This window comes from Pagrus pagrus, assembly GCF_965226575.1.
Source record: "Pagrus pagrus genome assembly, chromosome: 11".
Lineage (NCBI taxonomy): Eukaryota > Metazoa > Chordata > Actinopteri > Spariformes > Sparidae > Pagrus > Pagrus pagrus.
Window position 1 is genome coordinate 24,084,739 of NC_140195.1, and position 23,699 is coordinate 24,108,437.

The following is a 23,699-nucleotide window of genomic DNA, read 5'->3' on the forward strand; positions in this document are numbered from 1 at the left end:
AAGATTTTTCACACAAAATATGTGATTAGTACATCGAATATCTTGCAAACCTAATTACCCAACTACATATAAAGTAGTTCAAATTAGCCTCCCCTCTGCCCCCCACTGCATGAAAATACTGCTCATATATAAATGCAACTGTAACAATCATGTAATGACAGTATTATGATGTTTAGTAATATTAACAACATGCGCAGCAGGCATCTGTACTTTTACTTGAGTAAGATTTGAACGCAGGTCTTTGACTTGTAATGAAGTTTTTTTTTTACACTGGAATATTGCTACTTTTACTCGAGTAAAAGATGTGAGTATTTCTTCCACCACAGCTCCTTATATTTCAGTGGAACCCACCGAGTAATTTGTTGTTCCTGTCAATTCAATGAGGAGCAAAAGACAAGAAACAGACTGAAATATTTGAGGGGGAAAAAAGAAGAGAAAAAGACAAAATCCACACAGGCAGTCATCACTGTAACAAGTTGATGATTTACAGTTCAGTAATTTATCATATTGTCATAATAACATTAATTTGACCCTGCAGTTGTGGTTTCGCTCTCTCCTGAGGCATTGATAACAGCTTGTCAGTACAGTTTGCAGTTAGGCACAGAGATGGTTCTAACTATGGATCAACTATACTTGATCAATGTGCGACAAATTGGGAAATTTCCGACAGTCCCTGAAAGTTGCAAAAGTTTCTCATGCGCCACCATCCCCCCCCCTCCTCCTCCCCCGCCACTGGAAACACACCGTGATGCACACCCACACACCCACACCCACTCACTCACACACACACCCACTCACACACACACACACACACACACACACATTCCAGCAGGCGGAGTCTGTGACGCGCTGGCCCGTTTGTGAATGAGCAGCAGAGAGTAGCTGTGCAGCTCTCAGAGCAGAGTCCCAGCCAAGCCCAGGAGCGGAGAGCGAGCGAGAGAGAGAGAGAGGAAGGAAAAGTTGTCCAAATGGAGTTATTTACAGGAGTCAGACCTTTATTATTTTCATATGTACTCATTAATGGCATACTAATTACATTGCAGACTAAAGAAGGTGAGTGTCTTTTTAAAAAAAAACAATTTCCTAAAAGTAAATTTCCTTTATTGGAGTGAGGCACGCGTCCCCCATGCGGGGAAGCTCCTTGGAGAAACTTTAAACCTGGGGAAACAAACTTTCTTGAGCTTGTGACAGTCTTGAATAGTACTTTACGCAAACTTTTAAAGTGTAAGAACATTTTTCTGGCTAAGTCGTGTAATTCATGAACAATAATGAGCTGATTTGAGAGTTTCTCCTGCATGTGCGCTGCGCAAAACTTTGTAAGACCAGCAGGTGAATTGTGGAGAATAGTTTGTCAGTGCAATGCGTTTATGAAAGAAGTTTAACATGGTTTTGTGTGTTTTTCTTTTACATTTTTTAATTGTGCGTACTGTTTTTTTTATTTTTTATTTTTTTTATTTTACTTAAGTAATATTAGTTTAGTCTATTAGTTTGACGTTCAGATGCTTCAAGTGCCCAAAAAGTTTAGTTTGGAACAACTTTTTTAAACTAAAGGTGTTAGTTTTATAACATTAGATTGATAATTACATCCTGTCAGCTTCGGGGTTATTATGCAACAAATTTAAAATAATCTGTGTGTTTTTCAAGAAATAGAAGTCAGCTGATGTCCATCATTTCTGTGTCAAAATGAGTGTTTCCTGATAAGTTTAAAGGTTTATTGTAATGTACTGACGGTGTTCTCATGTCTCCACAGAGGTGCTTTTGGATATGAGGGCAACAGGAGGAGAACTGGGCTGGCTGACATGGCCTTTAGATCAGGGAGACAAACCTGGGGTGAGTATCGCTCCAGCTTCTCCTCCGACTCCCACGTTTCCATTTGGAATTTGCCTGAGGATAAATCTGCATGGAGAAAAATGTTCAGGAAGGGCTCCACTGAGAGCCTCCGCTGCAGAAACAGTTGACCATTTGACTTGTGTGGTTAGCTGTGTGTATAGTGTACATGTCAGGTTTCTATAAAATCAGCCTAATGGTTGCTGGAGTGTATGGATATGAGAAGGAGCTGTAGGACCCTGTCAGGAGCTGCCTGCAGAGCATGTCTGGGCTCCACCAAAGCTTAGGCAGACAGAATAGCTGCTAGCTCTGAACTGGGAATACTTGTGGCCTCTTGTGGTTTCAAGGCTTCAGCTCCAGAATTGTATGTTAGAGAGCAATTAACTTTTAAAGTTTGCAGCATGTGGTACCTCTTTTTTAGAGGGGGAGGGGGGTTTTAAGACGGAGCCAATCAGTCAAAGCTACCTTTTCTTTAAAACCAGGGTCTACGCTTAGGGATGTGTCTAGAGAGCAGCTACATTATTACACCCAAATGCTGTGGTTATCTCCGCACCAGGCCTGTGTGCCTTTGTTCATATTGCGGTTTCAAAGTACTTGACCAGCCAGGCTCATGCAAATTTACTGTCAATGGCCTCATTTCTTGGGCTGATGACTCAAAGGCATGTGCAGACGCGCTGCTCGCAGTGGCTCATCAAACTTTATCGAAGGGAGGAAGTGCCACTCCTTAAATAATCGATTTGACACTTTCATTTCACTTTTTTGCACTAATAAGAATCAGGTGGAAACATTTTTTATTGTGCACACTTTCTCATGTAATTACCGTCACTTATGATAATTATGATTCTAAGTTTAAAAGGCCCCTAATAAAAAATGTTCACCAGCTGTTTAATAGAGGTGTCGGCTCTGCTGTTGTACATTAGGTTTATACGGGGAGCCAACAAAGCACATTCCTTTAATTAATAGCACAGTGGCTACTTGCAGGGAGCAAACCACAGGCTCTGCCTCTGTGGGAGCCCGTTGTTCCTCAAGAGGCGAGGTTATGTTAAAACTTGCTGTCAGTGTTTTCAAAAATATTTGTGGCAGCATTTAGTATGCGAGCTGCTGCAGCGCTGTTTGGGGACGATGCCAACAGTAGCAATGGCATGTGAAAGGCTGAATCGGAAATAATTTGGTATCTTTGCAATGTCAGTGCAATGAAGTTCCTGAGGTTTCCTGCATTGTTTTGCTGTAGAGGCTCATAAAATGAAGTCCTCCATGTTGCAGAAATGTGTTATTGCTGTGAAGGATCGTAAAATATTCACAGGGAGTAATTTGAAATGTGAAGAACCATGGGTTCCCTGACATACAGTCCGATTTTGTTCCCAAGGTTCAGATTACAGCGGTTGAACCCGCATGTGAAGAGCTATGTTGCCCCTTTATTTTGCCCTGGTTTAGCTCAGTATGCTCGGGGGCTCCCCAGGGGTTACTGTTTGTACCTCTAACCTTGTTGCTTCGTGTGGTTTTGTTTCAGTGGGAGGTCATCCAGCGAACCCTGAATGGCTCTCAGTTCTACACCTTCTCGGTCTGCAACGTCGGAGAACGTGAGCAGGACAACTGGCTGCGCACCACCTTCATCCAGCGGCGTCCGTCGGCTTCGCGGGTCTTTGTCGAACTCCAGTTTATCGTACGTGACTGCAACTCTTTCGACGGCGCCTCGCTGACCTGCAAGGAGACCTTCAACCTCTTCACGTCTGAGTCGGATGCGGACGTGGGCACCACCTTCCGCAAGGGCCAGTTTAAGAAAGTGGCCACCATCGCGCCTGATGAGATCACCAGCAAAAACGAGCTGCGCATCAACACCGAGACGAAAGTGGTGGAGAACCTGTCTCGGAAAGGCTTCTACTTGGCTTTTCAAGACATCGGAGCCTGCATCGCTCTTCTCTCCGTCAGGGTCTACTATAAAACTTGCCCTGCCACAGTCAAGAGTCTTGCGTCGTTCCCTGAGACCGTGGCCGGAGGTGAGAACCAGGCGCTGAGGGAAGTGAGCGGGGTGTGCGTGGAGAACGCCATCAGCGAGGAGCTGCCTCGCATTTACTGCACTGTGGATGGGGAGTGGGTGGTACCAGTTGGACAGTGCCAGTGCAAACCAGGCTATGAAGAAGTTGAAGATGCGTGTCAAGGTAAGGGCGTGCTCCTGAGTCTTAGGTATTTGCAAAGGTCTTTCTGCCCCCAGGTACTTCGACCTGTCTGGGTGGATGCAGTTCCCACGAGTGTGTTTTTAAAACGACCATTTGGCATGACTCACCATAACCTTTTTTTTTAATTGCCGCAGGCTGTAAAACAGGTCCATATGGTAAACTTTGGATATTTATCGTCAGAGTTATGATCATTGTTCAGAGGAATTCTCCCCCTGGCTAACGTTGCTCCTCTGCGATGGAAGGAATGCTCAAGCCTACTTGTACATGTCCTGGCATCATCCCTGACCCCGAACCGATACCTATAAAATTAGGAAGCGTGCTTTTGAGTTTCAGCTATGATTCGAAGGTGCTGTTTGGAAAAGTTTGTACAAGCCTTGATTATTTGCGGTGGTATAGAATGATACGCCCCTTGTGTCATCAAGGCTGGAGTTGGGCAGTGAGAGAAGTTTTCAATCTGAAGGTTCCACCTACAACCCAAATTAAGATATTACCATTGAGTTGTGAAATGAACAACGCCCTTTAAACTCTTGTTGCATAAAATTGTGTCTAAATCTTCTTTATAGTGTTTAATGAATGTCTAAAGTCATGCTCAAACACTCTACATCGTTTATAACTTACAGCCTGTTGCATCAGGTGATTTCCTTCTCTCTCATTATCATCTGTTCTCTTATCTTGATATGGGTGTGCTGCAGAGTCCAGCCATAACTCAGTCCTTTGACTTTGTAGCTGTGGCGTAGTTGCGTTTTAACTCCTGCGAAGAAGGCTTTTATTGTTGTGGGAAGGGCTGTCAGGGTGACTGAAAGTGATCAAAGAAGCCAGGGGGCTACTGTACTGTGATGGATTAGCATCTTCAAGGCTGGCGGTGGTGGTGGTGGTCAGGGGGGTGGGGAAAGGGAGGGGGCGGTAGGAAGCTTTCTGAGCCTCGGTGACTTTGTTCATCTCAAGCATCACAGAAAACAGAGGACCTGTCTGTGTCCGCATCCATCTCTCCCGCTTCCTCCTGTGTTTTCACAGATTCACTCAGCTCTGGGGTGTATTGTGTGTCAGAACAGAAGTGTATGTGAATATACAACACAGGCTGGCATGCAAGGACCTGTTGAGATCTGTTCCATGACAGAACACCTAAAGACTCCCATCTGCCCCGAGTACTCCTCCTCCTCCTCCTCCTCCTCCTCCTCCTCTTTCTGCCCTCCTATGCTGCTTTTTCTGGAATTCTTGTTTGTACACACACATAGACACACCCACACACACACACACACACACACACACACAAACACACACACAAATACCTTATGGAACACACACATTGGACTACAGTTGTAAATCCACATGCAGCCTGCCTATAATAGGTTCGCTTTCCCCACTTAGTTTCCCTCCCATTGGCAACGAAGCGATAAAAGCGATGAAGTTTTCTGTCAGTACATCATTTTTAGCTGCGGGAAAGTGCCAGGTAAGATGATTAGGGAGGAGGCGGAGGAGGAGAGGCAGGAAGGAATGAAAGAAAAGTCATACAAAAGCGACGCGTAGGTTGTGTTTAGTGGAGGGGTGTGATTTTAAAACAGAGAGAGGTGAGGAATGGAATGTAAAGGTAGGAGAACAATGAAGCGCTGTGTTTCCCCCGTGAGGCCGGAGGAGCCCACCTCCACCTCCACCACCTCCACCTCCTCTTCCCCCTTGGTTGGTACATTCCTAATCAGTTTGCCAAGGAGGAGCCTCTCCCAACATTACTCCAGACCTGCGGAATTCCCAGGGGGGGAAGAGCGAGCAGCTCCGGGTCAAGACCTCACATAAAAATGACCAAACAAAGAAAAAACCCCCCAAAAACCACGAGATGAAGTCAAATGAGAGGTCGGAAGACGCATGAGTGCAGTCGTAGATGGAGGTGGAAATGAATCACAGGGTTCAAGATGAATGGTTCGAAGGGCTTTAAGTGGAATCTCGTACAGACACACAGTTAATCATTCTCCCCACTTCTTTCCTGTCCTGCGTGCTGTTCGGGGAGAAACCACAAAACTTCAATTGTGGCGTTTTTTTCTTACTTAGGTTGAAAGTTTCCATGTTCAGCGATGTGTTCACTCAGTTTTATGACCCCTCGGCCCTGTGGGACCAGTTAAAGTAGAAATCTGTGACTTTATCTGGTTTTTGTCTCCGTCTCCTCATCTGCTCTCGTACCACTCTGGTGTTTTTGGCTCAGACATCACTCGTCCGTCAAACCGTGTTTTTAGGATCTCTTTTTCCTTTAACTCCCTGTGAGGTTTTTCGTAGGTGGCGCGTGGCGCTCTTCTCTTGGTGGCCGCCATCGCTCATCTTAACTACAGAGTCCGTCTTCTGGACAAACAAACGCTAAAGATAAAATGCATCACTTCCTGTTCCACAGAAACCTACCACAGTGTTTAGAGCAGCAAATGTAAAAGCTTTTATTAACTGGCTGTAAATCATATCAGTCGGCAGCAGTTGGGCACAAAGCAGGCTTTTCTTTTTTTTTTGTTATGAAAGCAATAAGTCATTCTATAAAAGAGAAATATTTTGGCTCTCAAAACACATGGGCGTCAATTATAAAATGCATCGGAAACAGAGTAAGCACAGTGAAGCTGTTCTCATGATTTATGTTTATTATTACCACAATCCTCACAAGGCTGATGAAGGCCTGAGGAAGACTTTGCGTTTTTTGTCATTATAATTATATATATTTATATATATATATTCTTTTTACTCTTTTTTGCTGTCTATTGCCTTTTTTCACATCTCTTATCACTTAACCAGTGCCTGCAGCACTAAAACTATTATTTTCTATTTCTAATGAAATACAAATAAAATCGTTCTCTGATGAAAGAAGCAATCAAATCTTTGACTCTAGTAACATGTAAAATAGTTTTTGTTAAAACATTTTTATTATTTTATTATAAGATGAAAACGACTCATTAGGCACAATGACTCCTATCAGTGTGTTATAATATAACACATTATATATTATTATATTACTGATGAGTTACCATACAAACAACATTTTATGTGTAGCTGGCTGAGGTGGAGAAGATTTTAAAAAGGTACTTATATAATTACTTATATAATAATCTATACCATTGCATCATATTTTGATATGTTGTAGGTATTAAAAGCAGCAGAAAATGGAAAATACAAGAACACACAGTACTTGAGTAAATGTAATTTTAAATGATATATCCTGTAAATTAGAATAAAGAGGAACTTGGTGGAGGCAGCTTCGTGACACCGGCTTTAGATCAGCCTGCCGTGCTTTCAGTTTCCTTAGTGAGAAAATAAACATTCTTATTTCTAATTCTGGAAAAAAAAACACTTAACTTTCGCAATTAGGTGGTTGACTTTTAAATCGACAGCAGCGCTGCGGGTTTCCACTTGTGACTCACTGTTGACACTGACGGAGCTTTCCTCCGTTCCCTATCACGCCCTTCCTTACCCATAATCCTTCCTGGCACAATGGAACAGCATACCGTGTGTCACCCCACAAAGGACCACGGGCTGCCTTGGCTGGTCCTCGGGATTGTGTTTAACGTCCAGGTCCACACCTCAGCAGCTGCTCTAAATCCTCGACAAATAAGGCTTAATCCCACATTATGGTTTCCATGAGGCCGCATTTATAAAGGGAGACACTTTGTGGAATATTTGAACTGCCGAGAGCTGTTTTGAGTGTCTTGGTGAAAACGGCGTCTCGGTGGAACAACTGTCCACTGAGTTCCAGTAAAGTTATTATTCCTCTCGCCAGAGAGGTTCCAGTAAACTATTCCTGCTCTTCCCCTCCTTTCCTCGCGTCCATGTCTCTAAACTCATCCTCAGATGATGTAACAAACAGTTGGTGACTAAGTTGTAGTTGTGTGACTGCACACTGTGGTGAGTGATTTGTATGGGTAGTAATTGACTTGGGTGTGTTTGTGCTTTTTACGTGAAGTAACTACTGGTTCTGCATGCTTTTTTGCTTTTGTGCACTCTCTTTTGCCGTCCTCTACCTCTCTTCCCCACATCCTGCCTGTCCCTAAAGTCTGTCTATTTTAGTCTAAATTTTCCGCCTCTCGGCCTGGATTTATTTGATATTTTCTTATCTCAACACATGATTCCCATCGCCATTTTACAGTCTTTAATGCAATTTATTTAAGAGACGTCCACTGTTGTGCAAGCGGCCCCAAGTATAACAAACTGACAAACAAAAAGATTTTGTTGTGTTCTTGTTGTCCGTGAAATCACAGAGCGACTGTTATTTTTGGCCGGTGAGTAGGTCATGAATATGACACCGATAGAGTTTAAACATCCCGTTTCACACGGCCCTGATAGGACTATTTAGACTGTGTACAGTTCTCCTCACTCTCACTGGTAAATACATTTGTCCACGACTGACGCGTAAAGATAAATAGAGGCTAAATTTGAACAATGCTGCCAATCTGAGAGTTTTTAGTGGCGACGGACAGAAAACCAACCGGCCCTATTCACATAGTGGTTTAGGAATAAACAGTTAGCGAAGGTGAAATGTAAACTTCAGCCCTCAGTTTGTTTTTGTCTGAGAACTTTATGATAGATGGTGGGATTTGGACTGTTGATTGTTCGCTTGGAAATACTTCCTACAGAAAGCTAGAGATCAAGTGCTTCACAGCCAATCGTCTTTAAATCTGCTGGTACCTGGAGCCAACCGGTTCGTCATAATCGCCCCAAACCTTTTAAGACCAAAGTCTTGTGCAATTTCTGCTTATCTGATGGGGAGTATAAAGACACATGAGCACAGCTCCACACCTCAGGATTTCAGGGTTTTGATTTAGTTGGCTTACGGTGGATTTCAGATAATGAAATCATCTCAATCCTGCAGGATAATCCCCACATTGAAATTTTCCGCTCTACCAAACATCCTTGGCTCTTGATCCCTGTAGCCGGTCTCAGAAAAAGAAAGAAAAAAGTTGTAAGTCGTCAACTTATCGGACAGCGCTGCTCATTTAGATGCACAGTCAGGATATAACCTCTCTTTTTCTTCCTCGGCTCTTTAAAGGCACCGTGATTGCTTTGAATGTGTGGATTCCTCAGATCTCGTGCCAAGGTAACGTCTGCCCAGCGGGCTGAAGTTAAGGGAGTTGGTTAGATAATGGGGGGACTCTCAAGGCACTTTCAAGTGGTGTCATGCACCGTCTTGTTGGGCCACGTTTAGAGTTAATGTAACACTGGCAATTACTGCAAACAAGATGACAGGAAATGTAGCAAAGAGGAGATCTGGTGTCCCCTGTGACTCTTTAATGTGGATCAGAGCAAATGGTACTGTTGTGGTTTAAAAAGTGTGATGACAGTTGAGCCTTTGAGGTGTCAGAGGGTGTAGAACATACTTGTTATCAACTATTATATCAGATATGTTACCTTTTGTACGCACTGACAATAATGAAGTGTATTTCTTCTGCATCATTTACGCTACAGTGCAGACCGACATGTTAACGTGATGGTTTTTTGTTAGCATACAGCAAGAATGGCCGTGAAAAAGATGTGACATTTTCAGTCTTTCTGTCACAAATAAGTTTAAAGCTGCATTAATTATACATTTATGTGTCTATTATTGTCACCTTATAAAGTTGATATGGCTTTACGTTAGCTTATTCAGTTATACAGAAGACACAAAGCAGTCCAATACTCACAGTTCTTTCAGCTCTGGTTTGGGCTCCACCAACCACAGGTATCTGGTTCTTTGTTAGCTTGCTAGATGCTCAAATTTGTTTAGCTAGCTGCTACCGAGGTTGAGAACAGAGTTTGTCAATTAGGACCATGTTTGTCTATCATAAAACTAAAACAATGACAGCTAGCAGCTAACATCGTGATGAGAACAGAGTGTATGCGCCATGACACAATGTGTGAGTGAAACGAGGCTAATAGGTTCGCTAATGAAAAATTTTGTGCCGACAAGCAACAACTTTCATATTAGCTGACACAGTCATTTCATCTGATGTGCAAAATATTGGTTAGCTTTGGTTGCTGCAAATCTTAGTCAAAATGAGCCAATTCTTTTTTACAAGGAAGAACAACAAACAATGAATTCAGTTTCTAAATGTCTACCGTGAGTAAAACATCTGAGCCTCAGCAGTTCATGGCGTTTTCGTCTCTGTGTTGGCTGTGTTGAGGAAGTTGTGACATATTTCCTCCTGGTGACATTCCTGAGCCTCGAGGCTGTGTGTGTGTGTATGTATGTGTTGTGTTGGGGGAGTCCAGAGCAATGTGAAGCACATTGTATTGTGCTGCTGGTGTGTGAGGTCAGCACTTTCCTTCCCCTATGTCAGTCAGTCATCCCCCCCCCCCCCCCCCCCCCCCCCCCCAGCACAGCACAGCACAGCACAGCACAGCACAGTACACCACCACCCCCACCCCTTCACCGCTAACAGGACGAGCTCGCAGCGGAAACCGGAGGTCACCTAATCCCTCGGTGACTCCCCGACCCGTTGGCTCAGGGCTTTCCATTGTCGCTCCACGCTCAGCGGCCTCGCTCAGCCACTTTCCATTTTGTTGTCCTGCCTGATAAGTCTGTCTGTTTATTGGTGCATTTGGTTCCATTTTGGCCCCTTCGCCTAACCAGGAAGCAGACGGTTGTCGGCATCCAGTGTGTGACATGCTGGCTCGACAGTGCAATAAAATGGTGTTGTGTTTGCCACCTGGCTGTCTGGATTTGTCGAGGACTTGGAGGAATGTGGCCAAATGACCATGACTGTGGTCCAACCGAGGCCTCTGGAGGCTGTGACTTACATGTCAGCCAGGATTGTTTCCTCAAAGTCTCTGCTTCACTTTATGTTGAGTATGTTTTGTGCCTCCTTGACTGCACTTTTCACTCCTGCTGTCGATGAGCCTGAGTGGACAGAGGGAGCGAGAGGAGAAAGGGGATCAGGGAATTTATTGTGTTTGTTAACAACCCCAGATGAAAGCCTGAGTGCAATTGTAAAACAGATGTAATGCCCTTACAGCTGCTCCATTGGTCAGCTAATCCTTTTGACTAATGCCCCCCTCCCTCCCACACGCACACACTTCCATCAGCCCCTACACCTTTACTGCCCCCTGCCCCCCCCTCCCCTGCTCTACCTCAGTGACCTCTTGGTTCATGTTACCGGCTCACCTCCCCCATCAGAGACCCCCATTGTTCCACTACAACCCGACTCCCCCAAAATGCTAATGACATGTTGTCACTCTGCATACAAACAAAATGACATGACATATTGCAATTACGGGTCTCGGGAATGAAAATGAGGGGGTGGGGCGGAGAAGTGAAGTAGATGAGGGCACAGGCAGAAGTGAGGACTCGCTTGGCTCAAGATGTATTTGGGGAGCTGCCCTGATTACGATCTAGACATTGTATTTATTTCTTATGGCTTTATTTTTCCAAGATGTTTTTTTGTTCTCTGGCCGTACTTCTGAATTTAACCTCCCTCCTCATGAGACTGGCCACCGACTGCTGCTGCAACTCTTTCGCCCTCCTCCTCCTCCTCGCTGCGAGCATGTGTTTGTTTAACTTGGCCACTGACTCCCTGTAAGCCATACACAGTTTAACTCACAACTACCCTGAGGCAGACATGACCTTTCCGCCTTTTTAAAGCCCAGCGCCGGACTCGATTGTGGGGGCCCCCCTACCACTTACTCCTCCAGTCCTGAGGGCAATTTCTGTTGTCAAGCCACCATGTTACCCCATTCATCCATCTATCCGACCGTTCATTCATCACTGTCGCCATCTCATCCATCTTAACTTCTGCCGACAAACTGGGCAGCCCTTGTGGGGCAGGGGGGGGGCTCCCACTCCAGAGCCACTCGGGCTCCCAGAATGTAACGGGCCCCTGCACTCACTCTCAATAAACAAACACAGAGCCACTCAAGGCACACGGGGCCTCTCAAATGACAAACAGTTCTTTGCGCTGTAGCAATAGGGAGGGAAAACATGGCCGGTCCAAGTTTGTCAGATGTTCTAGCTCAGAAGAGAGAGCGACTTTTGTTTATGAGAACGAAAGCGCTCGTCTCAGGAGCCCCCTCTTGGGTTTGGTGCCCGCGTTCATGTCAGGTCAACACATTTCAGCTTCCTTTACAGTTATTATTCTGTCTCTAGTCTCTGGTCATCGCAGCGCTGGTTCTTCATTTGGTCACGCTCCCCTCTGTTTCCATGCTTTGATTGGCTGCTTTAGGAAGGAAGGCTGCATCAGCCTCGCACTTCCTGTTTCCTGTTGTGTCCAGCAACAATCCAACAAAAGTCCCCCCTCCACCTTCGCCATGGAACCAAGAGGTTTCCTTTCACCGGACTTTGCTCTTTTGTCGAGGAATCTTCTTGTTAAATGCCTCAGCTCGAGCGTCATCAAGGCTCATTTACCGTCATTGTGACTAATATGTTCAGGGTACACAAACTCCTCCAGAGAGCTGAGGCTGAAACTGAAGCTGCAGTGAGGACGCTCTGCTACAGGCCTCCTGTTGGGTGGTGTGCACTGGAATGCATCTTGATTATAGAGGCAGCTCACAGTGTAAGGCCATCATCTCCGCAGACCTGACCACGATGCATTGCAGCCTGCACTGTTGCGCCAAAAAGAGGCTAGTCCTCCTCTATTCAGTTGCCATGTGGCATTTCGGCTATTCCCATCTGCAATGCTTGTGTGTGTGTGTGTGTGTGTATGTTTTTTTCTTTCAGCACTTGAATGGCATGGCATTCTCCTTGCCTGCTGGTCAGTGGTGAATAGCAATGTTAATGGGTTTGCTGGGAGCCTTTTTAGAGAGGACTGGGAGGAGAGAAAGGAGGGGAGGAAGGAATTTGGGGATTACGAGGAGCAGAGGTAGGGGTATGAATTGGGGTTTGAGGCAGCAGCTGTTCCCCCTACTCAATGGAAGAGTTCGCCCTGGCCTGTCTCTTTTCTCTCTCCCCTCCTTTCTTCAGTCCTCAGCAGGATACAGTATTCCTCTCTTTCTTTCTTAAACCTTCTGCTCCTCCATAACACCGCTCTTCTGCCTCGCCCAACCTCTGCCTCGTTCGCGTTAATGAGTAGCAGTGGCTGTTAGTGAAACAGCTGGCCAAGGCAGAGTGCTGAGAGATGCTGCCTTGGGGGGAGGATTGAGCAGAATGCGCACCCATTGGACAAACGTACAAATTATTCTTGTGCTGAGTGTGTTTCTTTCCCCCATTGTTGTCGTGCTCTTCAGTCAAAACACGCTTCTTCATAGCAGCCCCGCCGCCGGACCGCAGCAGAAAAAGCTGAATGGAATCGAAGAGGAGCTCATGGTCAATCGAGTAAATCCCCTTGATATGACTTAAATGGAGCGGGAGCCGTGCGCTTTCCGTCTTGTGTGTGGTCACTTGTGGCTTCCAAATGAGCTTCGTTCAAGGGAACCGCAGTGAAAGGCAGCCATGGAGGGAGACAGTATCTCTGAGTGAATCTGATATTGTCTTTGTCCTTGGCTCTGCTCTTCAACTAGTCTCTGTTGGAGTCTGACATCCAAACTGTGTTTGTCTTTGCTTGGCCCTGGTCACTGGCATGAACTTCAATCTTTTGCTTTATTTCAATTGGCCATCATGTCCTCTTTCTACATTGTCTCATTCTTTCTTTCTGTCTTTCTTCTCCTGCTTCTCTCTCTTCTGTTTTCCTTTGTTGACCCCCATTTGCATTGTCAACATCTTATGGCATCTGTCACGAGCTATTTAAATGCTGCAGGCAAACGACTTGGAAGGAAGGAAGGAAGGAAATGTGTGTGTATGTTTATATATGTGTGTGACTTGGCAGAAGGACATGAACAGGTGACAGGCAGTGGACATAATCCCCCCTTCTGATGTCAGATTTACCCATGTGTCCACGGGTGTGCTTTGCATACATGTACGTGTATTTTGTGCATACATACGGGTGTGGGTGCATGTGTGCAGTGCATACATGAACGTGTGTGTGTGTGTGTGTGTGTGTGTGGATGAACGTGTGATGGTGTGAGGACATGAGCAGCAGCCGTTGGAATGCTCTTGCACAGTTAAAGGGGGGCCGTCTCATTTTCACTCTCCTTTATGGCGCGCTCTCTCCAGAATTTCACACCACATTAAGTTCATATTTCACCACTGCTACGCACAGCTGGATCCTCTACCTGTATTTCTTTATTCCCAGTTGGACGTGTGAAATTAGGTGTCATCTTATCCAGACGATACAGTTTCAAGAGTCTGCATGTGGGTGTCTGACAGAAACAAGTATAATAGACTGCTGAGTGCAAACGGAAGCTCCGCTTTGGGCTGCTTCATTTCTATTTCTTGGCCCTTTCCTGATTTTTGTTGCCTTTATTTTTCACTGACTTGCTGTCGTGGAATGTAGCATGACTGGTTGTGTTGGTTGAGACAGAGACAGTAAGAAGGCAGCATCAGATGGGGGGTTGGTGGTTGAAGCAGTAATGAGTAGGAGTGCCAGCGAGGCAGGGAGTCTGCGTTTTTGTTTCAGGGTTGGGCCCATGTGAGCAGTGTCTCAGCTGGAATGGACAATGTTTTAATGAGCAGAGTCAACACTGTGCACTGTTTTCCCTCCCATATCTCTGTCACTTATCCAAATCTAACCTTTAACCTTGACATAATAACATATCCACTCAACCCCGCTGTGTTGCGTGCCAGGTGAAAAGTTCACCGCAGTTCTGATCTTTCAGGGAGGTTTGAGTGATCTGGAGGAACTGGCTTTGAATTGTGTCATATGGGATGTCGCCTGAAGTCACTATTGTCCCCGTTCACCTGCTAATGCAAATGTTTTTTTGTGTTTGCAGAGTGTAAGGCTGGCTTCTTCAAGGCAGCAGCATCCGGGGACAAGTGTGCACCCTGTCCAGCCAACACCCAAGAGCTAGACTCTGGAGCTGTCGTCTGTCCCTGCATGGACGGCTTCTACCGGGCCCCAAACGACCCCCCTACTGGACCCTGCTCAGGTATCAAGTTTGCCTTGATCTCTTCGAGATCCTTGCAATAGGGTGGGGAGTGATATGGCCTTAAAAGAATATCTTGATATTTTTAAGCTATATCTAAATAATTCTCTGTGATATGGATATCATTTCTACAAAGTGGGAAAAGGCAAGCAATAGATCAAGTAGAACAGTCTGGTAAATTCAGAAAATTACTGTAATGCAGCCTTTAAAGCCAGGCAAAGACAACACTTATGCCATATCTGTAACGATATCCAAAATCTAAGACGATACATAGTCCCCTATCAACATATCAAGATCATTTTGATATGTTTCCCAGCCTTACTTTGCAATAAGACAATTTGGAAACTTTAGCTGTCAATGAGCAACCAAATAATGTAATTTACATGCATGACTTTCCTAAGCTGAGCTCAGAAAGTAGTCCTGCACATTCCCTTTTTCTATCTAACATCCCATATCATTTCCCAATCTGTGTTCATCAGGACTCCCATCTGCCCCACGTGACCTCGTTGCCACCACCAGTGCAGGAAAACTCCTCCTCACCTGGAGCCCGCCTGAAGACACCGGAGGTCGAACCGACATCACCTACAGTATTGAATGCCAGCGCTGTGAGGGAACGGTGTGCCAGTCCTGCGGAGAGAAAATCCGCTATGAGCCGGCCGGCGTGGGTCTGACTGACACCAAGGTTTCAGTGAGCGAGTTGGACGCTCACCTCAACTACACCTTCACCGTGGAGGCACATAGCGGCGTGTCGGTGCTCACAAGCCAGGCAACGCCACGGGCTAATAAACCACCATCCACCAGCGCTCTGACTACATCCCTGCTCTACACAGGTGAGAGCTGCTGATATGAGGCAGCGGAGTGATGCTATCTATGCTGCTGTAATGGCAGATGCTATCTGTGAGGCAGTGACAGCTCTGCAACTGTGCTGCGGGAGTGAGATGAACTCTCAGATTATCAGAAGAGAGTGCAGCTATATTTTTCACATATTTTTGGGAGATTTTCACATTCCAAAGATGCTGAAGTATTCTCTACTGCCTGTCCTCAGATCCCCCGAAGATCACCGCGATGCGAGTGGTGGAGAGGACCTCCACAAGCTTGTCCCTCTCCTGGGATGTAAAACCACGGGTCCATCCCCGGCCCGGCCGCTATGAACTTACCTACCGCAAGAAGGTGCGTCACTCTATGTGTTGAAGTTCATTTCATGATATGTATCTACTGATTAACATTTATCTTTGTACAAGTTTAAGATAGGTATCTGAATTTAAGGACACATATGCTTTGTCGTTTTTTTCCTTTCCTTCAGTTTTATACTCTATCTGTCCTTGTGCATGTAAAAGATCTTGAATGTTAAAAAGGTCAAAGTCCGCACCAACAGAAGCTCCTCTCTCCTACAGAAAACACTGCTCCTGAAACGCCTCGTCATGTACACATCACACTCTGTCAACATGTCACACATTTGCATAATTGATGCCTAGAGGCTAGTTTGATTTAGCATAGCTGCTCTGTTCTTGTTAACGGTGCTGGCTCAGGCATGTGTGAGCTGAGCAAACAGAGCAGTGACCAATGGCTATAATGTTCAGAGAAATACCAGATGATTCGCCAGAGATTGCGATTCAGCAATTCCCATGATGCCTAGCTACTTCACGATGTCATCAAACTAAATCTTTTGTTTTGATTTTTGGATTGAAGGACCCTTATTGGCACAACTTTCACTAGCTACTGTGTGTTTAAACATACATTTCATCAACAAAACATGTGAGAGACAGATCATTGTACTGGCCATGTTGCAGGAAAGAGCACATGCCACCATAAATGTTTAAATTCATCCCACTAACATAAATGCTAAAACTGAATCTGCGGCTTCCATTGCTTTGCTTCCTTCCAGGATGATAACCTGGATGTGACGACCTACATCGTGCTCATACTGGAGAAGAACTCCGTACAGATCAATGACTTGGCCCCGGGCACGGCCTACCTGTTCAGGGTGCAGGCCCTCAGCAGCGATGGCAACCCAGGAGGCTCCAGCATGGAGGAGCAGTTTGAGACCTCAGGTACGGAGGAGAACCAGCACGGAGAAAGCTTCACATGCGTTGTTTAAAGAACGAGATGTCTTTAATGTGTGTCTGTTTTTCTTTCCAGAGCGCCTCACTCAAAACAACACAGCAGTGATCTTTGGCGTAGCAGTCGGGGGAGCGGCCATGTTGTTCATTGTGATCGTGGTGCTGTTCCTACGCAGACGGTCAGTATCCGCCACCCTCTGCTGCTCTCCCTGTCTGTCTGTCCTGTTAATCAGTCAGTCCTTCACTGGCTTCCTCTCTCATTCTTTCGCCTTTCCTTTGTGGGGCCTCCAAATGGCCTTTGCATTCAGTCCCTCCTCACCTCTCTCTTTCTCTCTTCCTTCAGCCAACTTTCTCTTTCTCTTTATCTGGATCTGTGTCCCGGCACTCACTGGGGAAGAATTTGCGTTGAATGCGCCTTGTCATTGCTCAATGGTTAAATTCTAGTGAGTGTTGGGGCCTTTGAAAGGAAATCGGTCCGGGGTGGTACATTGTTGGTGATAAGAGGCGCTTGGTTCCCTCTGTACCAGACCGCAGGCACTTTGTAAAGGTGACCTCGGCCTGTACTGTAGCAGGCTGCAGCCCGTCTGTCCACATCCCTCCCGCCTGCTTGTCTGTCTTTCAGTCTTTAAATCGGCTTGGCAAACACAGTCTACCGTCAGCCTTTATCAAGAGGCCGCCTCCGTATGAATGGACGCACTGCACCAGTGTCGGTGTCCTTTTGTAGGCTTTAGAACGTCTTGAAAAATGGTTACAAAGGTTTCTATGTGCTATTGATATTAAAGCAGGCAAATGATACAAAGACAAAAGTCCATTTGTTCTTTTAAAGTGGGATATTAATTTGCAGATGGGTTTTTATCTTTTTATTCAGGAAGAGGAACTCTCACACCAGGCAAGGACCAGAGGACACCTACTTCTCCAGCTCAGGTAGACAACAGCATTCTCTTTTTATTTCACTCTATTCAATTTATTTGATTCATTTGTGAACGGAAAATAAATTTCCTTCCTTTTGTCACAGAGCAATTGAAGCCGCTGAAGACCTACGTGGATCCACACACTTACGAGGACCCCAACACAGCCATCCTGAAGTTTGCCACTGAAATCCACCCCAGCCACATAACCAAACAGAAAGTCATTGGAGCTGGTGAGTGACAGCTCTGCTCAGACAATCTGCTGTGGGGCTTAACTCTGAGATGTTGAAAGATTTTTCCAATCCTGAAAATTCGCTGTTTATATTGTGCTTTTTTCCCCAGCTTAGCGGGATGAGTGACAGTGGTTACTTTAGTGAGATTAACATCTAGTTGGCTGAGTTCTCACACAACAAGTTGAGACATTTTGTTGTGTGGCAACTCTTGGCTGCGGGATTTATGTGTTTTGGCTCACGTTGACGTTAACAATTACACAAAGAAAGTGTTGCAGAGACAGTACTTTGGAAGGATATCAGAGCACCTTCCCGGGCCCTGCCCAGATCTTTCATACTTGATTCATTTATTCAAGTGCGACCACCTTTACCCTTTGAACCGGCAGTCTTTTCTCAATATACACCCCCTCCCCAGTTCCCACGGCCGTGGCCCCCCCTTTCTCCTCATGTGACAGCTGATTCCCATGCTTTAACACCACAGGCCATCCACCAGTTATACAACATCGCCTCTCTCTCAACACCCAGCAAGAACACACCTCTGTGAGAGAGCCTCAGGCAAAACAGCCGCAGAGACTGCCTTGTTTTCACTCTGTTGTACAGCAAACCCCCTGCAGCTAGAAACGTGAGAAAACCCATCAGAGGCACATACCTCGGATATCTCTATCTCTCTAAAATTGTTGTTGTCCTGCAGGGGAGTTTGGTGAGGTGTACCGCGGTATTCTGAAGGTGCCGGGGAGAAAAGAAGTAGCCGTGGCTATCAAGACGTTGAAACCGGGCTACACAGAGAAGCAGAGGCAGGACTTTCTGAGCGAGGCCTCCATCATGGGACAGTTCTCCCACCAGAACATCATTCGTCTGGAGGGGGTGGTCACCAAATGTAAGGACTTCTGTGAGTTTTGGTCCCTTTTTATTATTCGACTATTCTCACATTTCTTTCTCCTGTTTTGGGCCAGTTCGGGCAATTAATTATTTCTTTTTTTTTGTGTTTGTGCAGTCAAACATGCCATGATTGTGACAGAATACATGGAGAATGGAGCACTGGACAGGTACCTTCGGGTAAGTCTACCACATACCATTTTCTATGGGTGTAAATGTCTCTTCTTCAACTATGAAGGCACCAGAAATTTTAAGTTAAAGTTATTTAGTTGCACTGAAATGTCATGTCTTTCTAGTTAAAATGAACACGTGTTACTGATGGTAGCAATGCCGGTGACCTGTCGGGTCTAAGATGTAATACACGCAATATTTTTGCAGACAATGTTCAAACTTATAGAACAAATTGTGCTAATTTCTGACTGTTTTTGACTGTTTCTTACTTTTAGACCAGTTGACTAGTTTAATTAATTTTAATCATTTTCTCCTTTCAGGACCATGATGGCGAGTTTGCCTCCTTCCAGCTGGTGGGCATGCTGCGTGGCATCGCCGCGGGCATGAAGTACCTCTCTGACATGAGCTACGTCCACCGTGACCTAGCAGCCCGCAACATCCTCGTCAACAACACCCTGGAGTGCAAAGTGTCCGACTTCGGCCTGTCCCGGGTGCTGGAGGACGATCCTGAGGGGACGTACACCACAAGTGTAAGTAGTTATGGGACTTCCTGTTTGCTTAAGCAAGGGGTGCCAATGTTGGTTTTAAGATTCTTGAATCCTTTTTTGTTCCTCTGTCTCTAACTTGAAGTTTATTTTCCCTGAACAGGGAGGTAAGATCCCCATTCGCTGGACAGCTCCAGAGGCAATAGCATACAGGAAGTTCACCTCAGCAAGCGACGTGTGGAGTTTTGGCATCGTCATGTGGGAGGTCATGGCCTTTGGAGAAAGGCCTTACTGGGACATGAGTAACCATGAGGCAAGTTTCAGTGATTACAGTTTACAGATTGTACTTTCTCTGTGGTTTTGCTGTCAGAAGCAGTCCAAACTTATTATTATGTCAAACCTACCAGTGAGATGAAATCTAATTTGTCTCCTGAAAAACTTCTTACAGGTGATGAAGGCGATCAACGAGGCTTTTAGACTCCCGGCGCCGATGGACTGTCCCTCAGCCGTCTACCAGCTGATGTTGCAGTGCTGGCTCCAGGATCGCTCCAAGAGGCCGCGGTTTGGAGACATCGTCAGCCTGCTGGACAAGCTGCTGCGGAGCCCCGAATCCCTGAAGACCATCGCAGACTTCGACCCACGGTAAGATTTATTTACATACCAGACTCGGGGCTTGAAATGAATATTTGCCACTATCAGCAACCAGTTCTCAGAAACAACACTGGAATCCAAATTTTTGTAACACTGTTATTGTGAATTCAATTTTCAGTGTCACTTCTGCTACCTCTCTTTCATTTTTTCTTATTGTGGATCTTATCTGCTTCTGCAGCGTAAAACCCTGATAATATACACCCAAGGTCATGTGTTCTCTGCCAAGAAGCAGAACTCTGCTCAACTTTTGAAAGAGTTTACTTTGACCAGACTTTATACCCCTGCTTTTTTATTTTAATAGTCCATTTTAAGACAGTTTACAGTCAGGGTAGAAACAAAATAGGGGACAGAGGAAGGGGTATGATATGCAGTATCAATCAAACCGGGGAAATTGAGGTAGTCTGGTATCGTCTCTTTCACTCTCCAAACTTGTTTTCGCTCAAAACTTGACATGGACTGATCTCTACTGACTTGAAACTTGGCTGACTCCAAACATGACTTGGAAATTTTGACCTTTGACCTTATTTGACCTGAGTCTTGACTCGGTCTTGTCTATATCCACTTAAAATTTGACTCTGACTTCTCAACTGACTTAAAACTTGGACTTTAGGACCCGACTTGATGATGTGACTTGGACATTTCTTGATCAACTTGAGGCTTGAGTTGGACTTGTTTGACTTCACCTGGACCTGCTTCAAAACACTCTGGCAGCAGCTCCCCATTTACTGTAAGCTAAAATGGGGCTGTGTATTTATGGTAGTTTGGTGCAGAGAGGGGAATGGCTTTAAGATGTTCTACTTAAACCATTAAAAGGACCTACTGACACCTTGCCTTCCAGGCTAATGGAAGAAATGTGTGTTCACTCCTGGCAGCTCTGCGTTCTGTAATTGTGTGCCTGAATGCATATTTTATCCTTTGTGAGGGAGCATTAAAGCCAGGAACGGTGAGAAAGGACAAAGGGCTGTCGTGCTCGTATCTTGATCTGCTCTCGCCCTGACTGCTCCAACTGGTTTTTATCACACACTGGTTTCCTGAGCAGTAATTACAGTTCTCAGTCATCTGCCTTTGTTGTGGGAAAGCTGTTGATAATTATCATTTGGATCTACTTTTCTCTGCTTGCAGCGTATCCATCCGCCTGCCCAGCACCAGCGGCTCGGACGGTTCCCCCTTCAGGTCGGTGTCGGAGTGGCTGGAGTCCATCAAGATGAGTCAGTACAGCGAGAACTTCGCCTGCGCCGGGGTCGTCACCATGGACCAGGTCCTGCAGATGAAGAATGAGTAAGTGGGACACGACTCCAGATTTGGTGACACCACATGTTAATTTTAGATTTGTTCATTTTATTGACTTGTTAAGCATATTCTTGGCGAGGAAGAGAAACATTATGTTGTCAAATTATGGCATGAATTAAAACCTATAAAAAATATTCCACAAAGATGTTTCTCCTCCCGACATGAAGTCTATTATGAACTTCCCAGTAGTAGTTTATGCATTTGTTTTCCTAAAAACTTTGTAACAGCCAGCAGAATAGTTTTCGCACAATATAATCTCCAACCTCAGTTACAACTTGAGAAATGTTGGAGATGGAAAAAGTAATGGAGGGAAGGAGAAGGAGTGGGCTCATTTGTGGTAGACTGGTGGTGGTGGCTTGTGGTCACTGCAGTCCTTATTCTTCTTCCCTCTCTTCGTTCTTCCTCTCATCCCTCCCCTTGCCCTGGGCAGCACTTTTGCTTAGAGCCCCCGAAAACCACCAGTTTTGTCTGCTAAGGGCAAAGGCCCTTTTGTGGTTTCTGCGACATTAAAGGAAGGAAAGGAGGAGGAGAGAATAGTCTGAGGAACAGGAGAGCAGGAGATTAAGGAACTGAAATAGATGGACGAGATTTGAAGCCCCGTAGTCGGCACATTTGTGCTTCTAGAAAGATTGAAGAGGTGCGCTGAGAATGTACCCCCTGAACTCATCACAGGGTATTTCAAGGTAATTGGATCTCCTCAGATGTGTAGGAGCGCCGAGGGCACATTTTGATGAAATCGACTCAACCTTTTTGGAAAAAAAGACTTAGTGAAGCCCATAATATGAGGTTGTGTAGGGGCAATGATGAGGGCCAGAGCTTTTCCTAACCGCGTGACCCCCCCTCCTCCACTGCCATGGTATATGTACCTCAGTCGGTGATTTGGGAAGATGGGCAGACTGTAAGGCAGACGACAAACCCTTTTGAAGTATTTGTCATACAGAATGGTGTGATTCCACGGCCCCGCGTTTCCATCTCAGGGCATCTGGTAGCACTCTCGGAAAACCAGCAGTTATTTACAACCCACCCTCTGCTCGCCAGACAAGTGATTCATGGTCAACTGGGAGAATCCTCGTTAAGTAATTAAAGCTGTAATTAAGGCTTTGACTTTCGACTGCTGTGTTGCAGGGCTCTTGCAGATTTGCCTCATGTGCCCGTGAAGAACGAAACCCTCAGTATTTCAGTTTAAAGTCGAAGATTTATACTATCTTGGAGCACAGCCCGTCTTACTGTACTGGTTTAGCAGTCAAACTAAACATGAATAGGCTTTTTATCACCTCTGACGAGTGAGTTATTACTACAAGACAGGAAGGATGTGCGAGGAAGTATGTGCGAGTGTGAAAAGTGTTGGATCGAGGCCAAAGTGTAAATCTTACATGCTGTCTTTCTTTCACAGGGACATTAAGAACATCGGGGTGAGGCTGCCCGGCCATTTGAAAAGAATCGCCTACAGCATCCTGGGCTTAAAGGACCAGACGAGCACCCTGAGCGTGTTTGCTGTGTGATTGTGACAACGAAAGGGAATAAAATTCGGGGAAGGGACGCAGGCAGCCCTTTGAACTCTAAGCTGAGCTGGAGCAAAACTGCAGGGACGGCTTTGGATCGGCAGGACCAAGACAACTGTGCCATCCTTTGGGGCCGACTGAATCAGACTGACTTACTGTACATTTTGATTTCTTCATCTTATCCACACGGGAATCGAGCAAATATACAACAATAGATGTATCAAGTAGTCTCTGTATATTTAGATATCTATTTTATTACCCATGTCGTCTGTACAGATACAATTCATCGCTCATGCATTTATTTTTTTTCTCTTCATTTCGCATTCCTGCTTTATAAAAATCAACAATCAAACCAGTTCTGGGAAAAGCTTCAGAATTGCACCCAGAGCTTGTTGCGTCAGTCATGAAACAAACAAGGGAAGCACAGTAAGTGTGATAGCATGGGAGAGTCCAGCCCTAGCTCAGGTTGTGGTCGGTGCTGATGTCACTGCGTTTCCCTTAAATTGGCACTTTGGTCCATTTCTCGTCAGACCAATGAGGATGGAGCGTCTAGCGGGCTGAAACGAGCTTGAGCTGGCCCAGTTAAGTTAAAGAGTTTGGTGTGTAGACGCAGACGGACTTGGTGTTGTTTTTGG

General features: G+C 45.4%; 1 protein-coding gene across 2 annotated transcripts; it reads left to right on the forward strand.

Moving 5' to 3' along the window:
- The first annotated feature begins 900 nt into the window (after positions 1 to 900).
- On the forward strand, positions 901 to 23,366 carry epha2b (eph receptor A2 b). Of its 2 annotated transcripts, none has more exons than XM_084366046.1 (17): positions 901 to 1,053; positions 1,751 to 1,830; positions 3,338 to 3,986; positions 14,739 to 14,894; positions 15,371 to 15,721; positions 15,937 to 16,061; positions 16,777 to 16,942; positions 17,031 to 17,130; positions 17,820 to 17,875; positions 17,967 to 18,092; positions 18,781 to 18,978; positions 19,084 to 19,145; positions 19,457 to 19,666; positions 19,785 to 19,934; positions 20,070 to 20,263; positions 21,395 to 21,550; positions 22,956 to 23,366. In XM_084366046.1, the coding sequence occupies exons 1-17, from the start codon at positions 969 to 971 to the stop codon at positions 23,062 to 23,064; spliced, it is 2,973 nt and encodes a 990-aa protein (XP_084222172.1). In that variant the 5' UTR covers positions 901 to 968; the 3' UTR covers positions 23,065 to 23,366. The 2 variants fall into 2 exon arrangements, with proteins under 2 accessions (XP_084222172.1, XP_084222173.1); XM_084366047.1 differs by having other exon boundaries at positions 18,781 to 18,966.
- Positions 23,367 to 23,699: the final 333 nt, after the last annotated feature.

Excerpts from the sequence above, each read along its gene's own strand:
- epha2b (XM_084366046.1), top strand. The coding sequence starts at position 969 with ATGGAGTTATTTACAGGAGTCAGACCTTTATTATTTTCATATGTACTC. Across the intron at positions 15,722-15,936 it reads TACATCCCTGCTCTACACAG|ATCCCCCGAAGATCACCGCG; the intron begins GTGAGAGCTGCT and ends GCCTGTCCTCAG. Across the intron at positions 17,131-17,819 it reads GTGCTGTTCCTACGCAGACG|GAAGAGGAACTCTCACACCA; the intron begins GTCAGTATCCGC and ends CTTTTTATTCAG.